This window comes from Pan paniscus, chromosome 2 (genome assembly GCF_029289425.2).
Source record: "Pan paniscus chromosome 2, NHGRI_mPanPan1-v2.0_pri, whole genome shotgun sequence".
In the NCBI taxonomy this organism is placed as follows: Eukaryota; Metazoa; Chordata; class Mammalia; order Primates; family Hominidae; genus Pan; species Pan paniscus.
The window spans coordinates 46,161,722-46,171,937 of record NC_085926.1 but is presented as its reverse complement, the minus strand read 5'-3'; the positions used below and the strand labels follow the sequence as shown (position 1 = coordinate 46,171,937).

The window sequence follows — 10,216 nt, the reverse complement described above, 5'->3', positions numbered from 1 at the left end:
TGGGGCATCAGAAAGGGAAGGTCAAAACATAACCAACAGACCTATATTCCCTCCATGCTGGAGGTTCCTGGGGCAAAGCCACTCTCTGAGGTTTGGTGGGGAGGGACTTGGGGAGCAGAGAGCAGAGGGACAGTGAGCTCCCAGAAGCCAAGGGGCATGGGGTGCCAAAGAGAAGCTGCTGCCTCTGTGAGCACCCATGTCAATTAGTTTTGAGGAACAGGACTCAGGGTTCCAGTTTAAATCCTTCCATTCACAATCTTTAAGAAGAAGAAAAAAAAGAAGTCTGCCGCTGACCACAAGAGCTCTATGCCCTGCCCCCATCCCACATACACACATCCCACACTTCAATTGCTCCAAACATTCTGGGAACATCTCACTGCCACCCACCTCACCCAACTCAGCTTCACCTGCCCCCAATTCCCTTAAGGCTGAGCTCCCAGGGCCAAGACTCAAGAGCCTCAGAGTGAGCAGAGAAAATCCTCGCAGTTAACTTGGCTTCCAGGAAGTGGCCACTGGTGGGCGTTGTGGCCATTCATGAGCACCAAACCACACAAAAAGAAGAACTTTGTCCCTTTCTTGTCATTTTGAAAGACTGTGAAACTGGAGCCAATTCTCCATCATCACACAGGAAGCTGAGTACTTCCTACTTGGTCAGGACCTTGAAACTTGAATTCATAAAAACCCAGAAAGCCCCAGAAACAAAGACTTCACGGACAAAGTCCCTTGGAACCAGAGTAAGTGTCACTTGTCTTTTCTGTCTTATCTGTTACTGTGGAGGGCAGTCTTGTTCAAAGACATGCATGCAGCTAGGGGCTCCTCAAAGGTAGGGGGAATTCTTTGAGGGCCGGGCAAATGTCTAAGTAGCCCATGGATGCATCTCCAAGGCAATTAATACTGTAGCAATACTGAGAATGGTGGATTTATAAAGCTGGGTGCTCAGTTGAAATATAGGCTTTTTTGCTAAAAAGGAAGCTTACTTGAAGGATTGGCTGTTGGTTACTGATTAAGAAAGTCAGTCAGTACTAAGGGACAAAAGGTGTTTTCTGTGGAAACCTATTCAATAAGAAATTACTTGGCTGGGCGCAGTGGCTCACGGCTGTAATCCCAGCACTTTGGGAGACCGAGGCGGGTGGATCATGAGGTCAAGAGATGGAGACAATCCTGGCCACATGGTGAAACCCTGTCTCTACTAAAAATAAAAATTAGCCGGGCATGGTGGCGCATGCCTGTAGTCCCAGCTACTCAAGAGGCTGAGGCAGGAGAATCACTTGAATCCGGGAGGTGGAGGTTGCAGTGAGCTGAGATTGCACCACTACACTCCAGCCTGGCGACAGAGCAAGAGTCTGTCTGAAAAAAAAAAAAAAAAAATTGCTTGCCAAATTCCCCCATGTAAAGGAAAACCAAACATGGTGTATGAAGAAATTATAGCAAGAGGGAAATATTAGTTAGAAAAATCTTGGCAGATGCAAGGATGATTTGATACTGAACCTATCTCTTAAGAAGACTAGAACCAAGGATCCTCAAAATTGGCACTGCTATCTTTGGAAGAGGTAGGCTTTCACTCACCCAAAGGCAAGGAGCTGGCCAGGTGATCTTGGGGGGCATCTGTTCTGCTCTACTAACAAAGACACAGGTCAGGATTTTGTTCTGAAGATAGAGGGGCATGGTGGCTCCGTATAGGTATCTACTTCATAGGTGGTCTTGGTGGGTCCCAGATTTCAAAGAAGAGATGGAAACTCCCAAAAGTTTGCACAACCTGGCACCAGGCTATGTGCCACTCACTGATCCTTTAGTTCCCGCACCGAGCAGTGGGACAGTGCTGGACTGTTCAGAATGTGGGGCCTGGGCAGTGATGTGCTGGTAATGTTCAACAACTGACTCTTCTGAAGAAAAGATCCCTGCTTTATAACATTTGTTGATTTTCATGATATAAATGCCCCCACTGTGGTCAGTTTCAAGCTACCAACATGCTGAATGTGGAGTGGGGAAGAGATGCACGCAATTGGCACTTATAAACCAGTATAAGCCAGCCAGCGCACCATAGGCCTGGGTGTCTTTCACCATCACAGACTGCTTTATCTCTGCTCAGAGACTTCACCAACTCCCAGGCTGGAAGACACTGGCAGTGGAGGGTCCAGGATCCAGGGCTATAGCTGACCACTGTGCAGTGGCCTTGAGGCAGACTTCTGCAGTAGACTACAGCAGGGCTGGCAGATTAGATGACAACATGGTCCTTTGGTTTCTCTTCTCGGGCCCCACCCCAGATCACCTCCCTTTAGGAACAGCATGCCTTGGAGTGGTTGCCTGGGGCTTAACAAGTTGGGGAAATAACAAATGGGTTGGAGGTAGGGGGGTGTATGGAGGTGACTCGGTTTAAAATGCCACCTGACAATGTTGACCCAACTTGCCTTTGCCTTTGCCAAACCTTCCCAGAAACTGGACTCATGGGATCAGCCTTGCACTAGCTGTTCTTTGTGCTTTCCAAACTGTTTGCATACTTCCACTGTTAACCTGCCAGCCCACCGAAAAGTGCTGACTATCAAACTGAACTGTCTGCCCTCATCAGCAATGGCTGTGGCTGCAGAAATTAGAAACTGCCAACACAGCTTTGTTAGTGACCGTTAGCCTGACTCTCTCCAGAAAGAGGGCTGATTGGATCTCTCTGGAGATGGAGGAGTGGGCCAGGGGATGGGTTTGATAAAAAATTAAAGCTCCTCGCTTCTCACCCTAATACAGTATCTCCCTTTCCAGCCAGGGTGCCCTATACCCTCCATGTGCCTTAATTTCCTTTACAATGGCTATTGAAAAAATGTGAATTGTGTAAGCAGGAAACATTCCTTAAGGAGAGTAGAAGGAAGAACACCAGAGACCCAGGTTAAGATAGAAATTATAAAGTAGGTGCCACCTACTTTACTGATTGGTATTTGGGTCAAATCAATTTAGATTGGCGGCAATAGATTGACAATTTCAAATGTCATTCACATGGAAGGGACCATCATTGTCCACCGTTATCAAGAAAAATCACTTTCTAGATTAACTACAAAGAAATTTGGCAGGGGGGATGGGAGACAGGGTATACCAGCCAGCCAGGGACATCCTGGACATTGGTGCCTGGGATGTGCTGGTGGTGACAGGCCTTAGGGAAGGGCTCCTGCAGTGAAGGAGGTCTCTCAGGGAAGGTCCCCAAGAAAAGTGCCCTGGCCTGGCTCTTGCCAGGCCCTCAATAAGGGGCCTGGCTGTTGCCAGGTGGTGGTGGTGGGAGGGTGATGGTGGCACTTTTCTCATACATTACCTCACAGTAGCCTTGCAAGATAAGAGTTGCTTTCCCACATTGCAGATGAGGAATGAAGCTCAGAGAGGTAAAATAATTTATCCAAAGTCACAAAGCTCGTAGGTTACACCAAAGCCCATGCTCCATTTGGGGAGGCATCTTTAATAAGCAACTGGAAAGGATTCAAGTGCCAAAAAAGCAGGGACTGGGAGAAGTCCTACAAAGGCAACCTACAGAGTGATTCTTTTTTGTTTCATTTTTGTTTGCTTTAAGGCATCCGTGGGAAAAAATATCTAAGAGCTTATCTCAGCAGAATTCAGCTAGTCACTGTGTAACATCACCTCATAGCTCCAGACCATTCTGAACTCTTCCTCCCCTGATGCCCAGTTTTCTCTTTTTCTGACCAGGTTACCTCCCCCCTCTCTGCCTGCACTTTCCTCTCCTTCAGGAGGTCTGCAAAGTGACCTTAGATCTACCTGTGCCACCTAAGGGCTGTGCAATGTGGGTCAGGCTCAGCCCACTCTGGTGCCCTCAGTGTCCTCATCTCCAAAATAATGTGGTTGACCTACTAGGATTTCACTATGGCAACACCATTGGTGTTTGGGGTAGAATGATCTCTGCACTGTAGGACATCCTTGGCCCTGCCTACCAAATGACGGTAACATCCCCCAGTTTTGGTGACAACAACAACAAATGCCCACACATTTCCAAGTGCCCCAAGGGTACTAAGTCACTCTCGGCTGAGAATCTTCTTAGACCAAAAGCCATGTATCTTTCTCTGAGCCAGGACCATTTTCCTTCTCAGAGTCCTCCTGTGGGCTCCACAGTGCAAAGCTACTGCTCGGGGACAGCGGCAGGAAAGCGTAGTGGTGTCAGGGCCGGGCATGAGAATGATGCATAGCTGGGTTGGAGCTCCAGGTCTGTTCTCACAAGAGGTGTGTCCTTGAACATGTTTCCTAACCACTCTGAACCTCTGTTTCATCACCTCTTAAATGAGAACAACAATGGGACCCCTCCAGGGCTCTTTAACCCTAAGTCCAGTGCCTAGCCCATGGGGGTGCTTAGGAAGTGTTGGTTATGAATAGTATGGTAAGGTCTCCCTCTGGCTTTCCACCCATTGAACTTATCCCTTACAAAACTCTTTGCTGAAATGATTGAATTAATGATTTGTGCACTTATTTACTTATTGCTTCCACTCCCTGTTAGATTAAGATTCCAAGAAGGCAGAGAGGACCTGGGTCTCTCTAATACTCCATTTTGTCCCCAGGGCATGGTACACAGAAGGCACTCAATAAACATTTACGGAGTGGCTGAAAAAATGTTACCTCTCCCTTGTCTTTACTGTCCAGTGCCCACTGCCTTTAGTAGCAGAGTAAAGACAAATCTTTTTTTTTTTAACCTGTAGGAGAAGCCGGGATGGAAACTCCAAACACCACAGAGGACTATGACACGACCACAGAGTTTGACTATGGGGATGCAACTCCGTGCCAGAAGGTGAACGAGAGGGCCTTTGGGGCCCAACTGCTGCCCCCTCTGTACTCCTTGGTATTTGTCATTGGCCTGGTTGGAAACATCCTGGTGGTCCTGGTCCTTGTGCAATACAAGAGGCTAAAAAACATGACCAGCATCTACCTCCTGAACCTGGCCATTTCTGACCTGCTCTTCCTGTTCACGCTTCCCTTCTGGATCGACTACAAGTTGAAGGATGACTGGGTTTTTGGTGATGCCATGTGTAAGATCCTCTCTGGGTTTTATTACACAGGCTTGTACAGCGAGATCTTTTTCATCATCCTGCTGACGATTGACAGGTACCTGGCCATCGTCCACGCCGTGTTTGCCTTGCGGGCACGGACCGTCACTTTTGGTGTCATCACCAGCATCATCGTTTGGGCCCTGGCCATCTTGGCTTCCATGCCAGGCTTATACTTTTCCAAGACCCAATGGGAATTCACTCACCACACCTGCAGCCTTCACTTCCCTCACGAAAGCCTACGAGAGTGGAAGCTGTTTCAGGCTCTGAAACTGAACCTCTTTGGGCTGGTATTGCCTTTGTTGGTCATGATCATCTGCTACACAGGGATTATAAAGATTCTGCTAAGACGACCAAATGAGAAGAAATCCAAAGCTGTCCGTTTGATTTTTGTCATCATGATCATCTTTTTTCTCTTTTGGACCCCCTACAATTTGACTATACTTATTTCTGTTTTCCAAGACTTCCTGTTCACCCATGAGTGTGAGCAGAGCAGACATTTGGACCTGGCTGTGCAAGTGACGGAGGTGATCGCCTACACGCACTGCTGTGTCAACCCAGTGATCTACGCCTTCGTTGGTGAGAGGTTCCAGAAGTACCTGCGGCAGTTGTTCCACAGGCGTGTGGCTGTGCACCTGGTTAAATGGCTCCCCTTCCTCTCCGTGGACAGGCTGGAGAGGGTCAGCTCCACATCTCCCTCCACAGGGGAGCATGAACTCTCTGCTGGGTTCTGACTCAGACCATAGGAGGCCAACCCAAAATAAGCAGGCGTGACCTGCCAGGCACACTGAGCCAGCGGCCTGGCTCTCCCAGCCAGGTTCTGACTCTTGGCACAGCATGGAGTCACAGCCACTTGGGATAGAGAGGGAATGTAATGGTGGCCTGGGGCTTCTGAGGCTTCTGGGGCTTCAGTCTTTTCCATGAACTTCTCCCCTGGTAGAAAGAAGATGAATGAGCAAAACCAAATATTCCAGAGACTGGGACTAAGTGTACCAGAGAAGGGCTTGGACTCAAGCAAGATTTCAGATTTGTGACCATTAGCGTTTGTCAACAAAGTCACCCACTTCCCACTATTGCTTGCACAAACCAATTAAACCCAGTAGTGGTGACTGTGGGCTCCATTCAAAGTGAGCTCCTAAGCCATGGGAGACACTGATGTATGAGGAATTTCTGTTCTTCCATCACCCACCCCCCCACCCTCCCACTGCCAAAGAACTTGGAAATAGTGATTTCCACAGTGACTCCACTCTGAGTCCCAGAGCCAATCAGTAGCCAGCATCTGCCTCCCCTTCACTTCCACCGCAGGATTTGGGCTCTTGGAATCCTGGGGAACATAGAACTCATGATGGAAGAATTGAGACCTAATGAGAAATAGAAATGGGGAACTACTGCTGGCAGTGGAACTAAGAAAGCCCTTAGGAAGAATTTTTATATCCACTAAAATCAAACAATTCAGGGAGTGGGCTAAGCACGGGCCATATGAATAACATGGTGTGCTTCTTAAAATAGCCATAAAGGGGAGGAACTCATCATTTCCATTTACCCTTCTTTTCTGACTATTTTTCAGAATCTCCCTTCTCTTCAAGTTGGGTGATATGTTGGTAGATTCTAATGGCTTTATTGCAGCGATTAATAACAGGCAAAAGGAAGCAGGGTTGGTTTCCCTTCTTTTTGTTCTTCATCTAAGCCTTCTGGTTTTATGGGTCAGAGTTCCGACTGCCATCTTGGACTTGTCAGCAAAAAAAAAAAAAAAAAGGCCTGCTGTGTAAGCTGACAGTATTTGTAGCTGATAGGGGGTTGGGAGGAAAGTGTCTACTAGGAGGGTGGGGTGAGATTCTGTGTTGATGTAGGAGGCCGAGAAGGCCCTTAACTCAAAGTAGCTTATTTATCCAAAATATTCTAGATGCATTATCTCCAACCAAGGACCCCTTATTTATCATGCCTTTGTTCTCTTTTCCCTCAGATGTATATTTCTTTAAAAATAATTTTCCTAATAACAAAACTTATTTCTAAAACAGCTTAAAAATTCAAAGAAAAACCCCAAACACTGACATTACCTACACTTCCACTACCCAAAGACAAAATGTGCCCACTGTGTGCTTTTGAGTGTATTTTCTTTTAGTTTGTTTTTTGTTGGGTGCATATTTATGATAATAACAATGATGGACTTCAATTGTACTCACTGTTCTGTTGTTGGTTTTAATTAGCAGCAAGTTGTGATCACTTTCCCAGGTGAATAAATCATTTCAAAGCATTGTTTTTGGTGCCTGCACTGAAGTCCTTGGCAGGGATGCACCCTAATTTACTCCATCTGTTTACCCACTATTGCTTGCACAAATCAGTTCAACCCAACAGTGATGACTGTGGGCTCCATTCAAAGCAAGCTCTTGAGCCATGAGAGACACTGGTGCATGAGGAATGTCTGTTCTTGCAGGGTGCTCAGCTCAGTGAGCCAGACAGACACAGGGATGCCAACAGGGCCCAGGCAGCATGGCAGGGGGTTGGGGGGACTGCAGAGCTCAGGGCGCCAAGGCAGTAAAAGGGAAGAAGGAATCATCAGTCAGAAGACACCCTAAGCTGACGGGTGTCCCACCTTACAATACAGTGACACCATTGGGCTGACTTTTCTCCTTTTGTGGACACTAGAGCTGCACTCTTACCAAACCACCCGCCCCCTTCAGTGGGAATTGTGTTCACATGTGGTCTTTGTACAAAGAAGCTGGTGTCATGATGGTCTTGAAAACTTTCGTCTGGGATAGAGGAGGTCATGCCACCTGGGCTTACACCCCCACACAGAAAATATAGACAAATATAGGCCTTAGGAGTCCAAGTGGATGTCAGCTTTCCAGTTGTAAACCCACCAGCTCTCAGTGTGTGGAAAGGAGGCTTAACTGAATTAAGACATATTTGTCTATTGCTTTAGTAAAATAAAACTGCATCAGAAAACAGTATTTGGTCCACAGTGAAATCATAATGTGGAATATTTCACAAGATCCTCCAATTCCGTTTTGAAGTAATACTTGTTTTTTCCCTTATTACAAAGGGAATTTCTAGTTGTAGAAAACTAGAAATAGCTAAAAAACACAAAGGAGAAAAATGAAAACATCTGTGCAATTCCGCTCCCCAAATATAGCCTCCCTTATTATACTACTGTTTTAGTACATTTCCTTCTAGTACTGTTTTATAAATGCACACACATACATAGATGATCACACTTAATATTTTCTGTGCGTGTAACCTCGGTAATGTTTGACACATAGTAAACACTAAGTAAATGCTGGCTGAGTGAAGTTCAATTTCTGAGCTCCAATTTCCTAATCTATAAAGTGAAGAGGAGCCTGGTATCTACCTCATGCTGCTGTTCTGAGGATTAAATAACATAAAGTTAGGGAAATCGGGTAGTATTCCTCCAACATTATCCAATAAGATGTCTGCCAGCACCTTTCCTTGGTCACTTAAGAAATTCCAGCTCCTCCTGACTGCCTCTCCTGCCCCTCCCATGCCCTGGTCCTGTGCTAATGGGGTGCAGCCCCAGACTCGTCGCTATTGTTGTCCCCGTTGTCTTTTCGATTTCATCCTTACAGAAAGTCTGCCAGAAGAGCACAACTCCCTTGTCCCCTATTCAGACTCACCAGTTGTCAGCATTTTACCATGTTTGTGTTAAATTCATCATTCTCTAGATGAATCTAATATATATTAGATACGTACATACATACATATCTAGATCTAGATGCTAGATATAGATAGATATACAATGTTATTTTTTCTCCACAATCATTTGAGAGCAAGTTGCAAATACGATGCCTCATTATCATCATTACCCTCAGAATGTTTTTACTAGCAACAAGGATATTCTCCCACCTAACCAAAACAGGAAACTGATATGGACACAATATCATCATATTATCTGTAGCCCTGTTTCCAGTTTTGCCCACTTTGCCAATAATGTCCTCAATAATCCCAGGGTCCAGAAATGCTTGTTTACTTAGTCGTCTGCTCCTCTAGTCTCCTTTAAGAGCAGTTCCTCAGGCTTTTCTTGTCTTTCATGACTTCAGCATTTAAGAGAACACTACAGTTACCTGATAGACAACAATTCCTCGATTTGGCTGACTGATGTTTCCTTAGATCCAGGTTATGAAACTAGGGCAGGAATCTCACAGAACAGTTGCTGTGTTCTCAGTGCATAATATCAGAACGCACCTAATGCCAATCTTCCCCACAACTGGTGATGTTAAACTTTATCACTTGCTTAAGAAGGTGTCTACCAGTTTTTGCCACTGTAAAGCATTTTGTACTTATTACTTAATAAGTGACAATTATTAGTTCACTTCTTTCTGAAAAGTGAAAGCTTCTCTTCTCCTCCTCTTATTTATTATTTGTATCAGCAGCGTCTCATGGGGTTAAACTATATTCAGTGGAATATAGTTAAATGTTGTCTTTATTTTGATGCACAAATCACCCCAGATTGATCTAATGGGAGCTGGATCCTATGTCCTTTTGTTCTGTCTCCATTGTACTTTGAGCAATCCCTCCCTCTTTAGCAAAGAGGTTCCAGCTCTGTCTTGTATTTTCCCTGCCCTGGCCACAGAAAGACACATCTCCAAGCAGTCTGGTTTTTTGTAGTGGAAACTAATATTTAGAAACCAAGATTGGAGAGCTAGATGTGTTCATTGTTAGTGGAGTACTATTGTTTTTGGGCCTTCTCCGTGGACAGAGCTACGAAAAATATCTATGTATGTGTAAATACAGTAACACACACCCCCCACCCACACACACACAAGCATATCTATCTATCTAATCTATCACATAGCCATGCGTTCACACCAATACCTTCAATGACAATCTTACATAGCATTGTTCTTTCTAGTCTACTTTTTTTTCTTTTTGAGACAGAGTCTCACTCTGTTGCCAAGGCAGGAGTGCAATGGCACCATCTCGGCTCACTACAACCTCGGCCTCCCAGGTTCAAGCGATTCTCCTGCCTCAGCCTCCCGTGTAGCTGGGATTACAGGTGCCTGCCACCACGCCTGGCTAATTTTTGTAGTTTTAATAGAAACGGGGTTTCAACATCTTGGCCAGGCTGGTTTTGAACTCCTGACCTCATGATCCAACCGCCTCGCCCTCTCAAAGTGCTGGGATTACAGGAGTGAGCCACCACGCCCAGCCTCTTCTACCTTTTCATAGTTGAAACTGGC

At 45.8% G+C, this 10,216-nt stretch overlaps 1 protein-coding gene across 1 annotated transcript; it reads left to right on the top strand.

Annotated features, from left to right (window-relative positions):
• Positions 1-575: 575 nt before the first annotated feature.
• Positions 576-7,277, top strand: CCR1 (C-C motif chemokine receptor 1). The gene is made up of 2 exons (XM_003818470.5): positions 576-734; positions 4,677-7,277. The coding sequence occupies exon 2, from the start codon at positions 4,688-4,690 to the stop codon at positions 5,753-5,755; it is 1,068 nt and encodes a 355-aa protein (XP_003818518.2). The 5' UTR covers positions 576-734; positions 4,677-4,687; the 3' UTR covers positions 5,756-7,277.
• The last annotated feature ends 2,939 nt before the right edge of the window (positions 7,278-10,216 follow it).

Bases quoted from the DNA above. Each gene is read 5' to 3' on its own strand.
- CCR1 (XM_003818470.5), top strand. From the start codon at position 4,688: ATGGAAACTCCAAACACCACAGAGGACTATGACACGACCACAGAGTTT.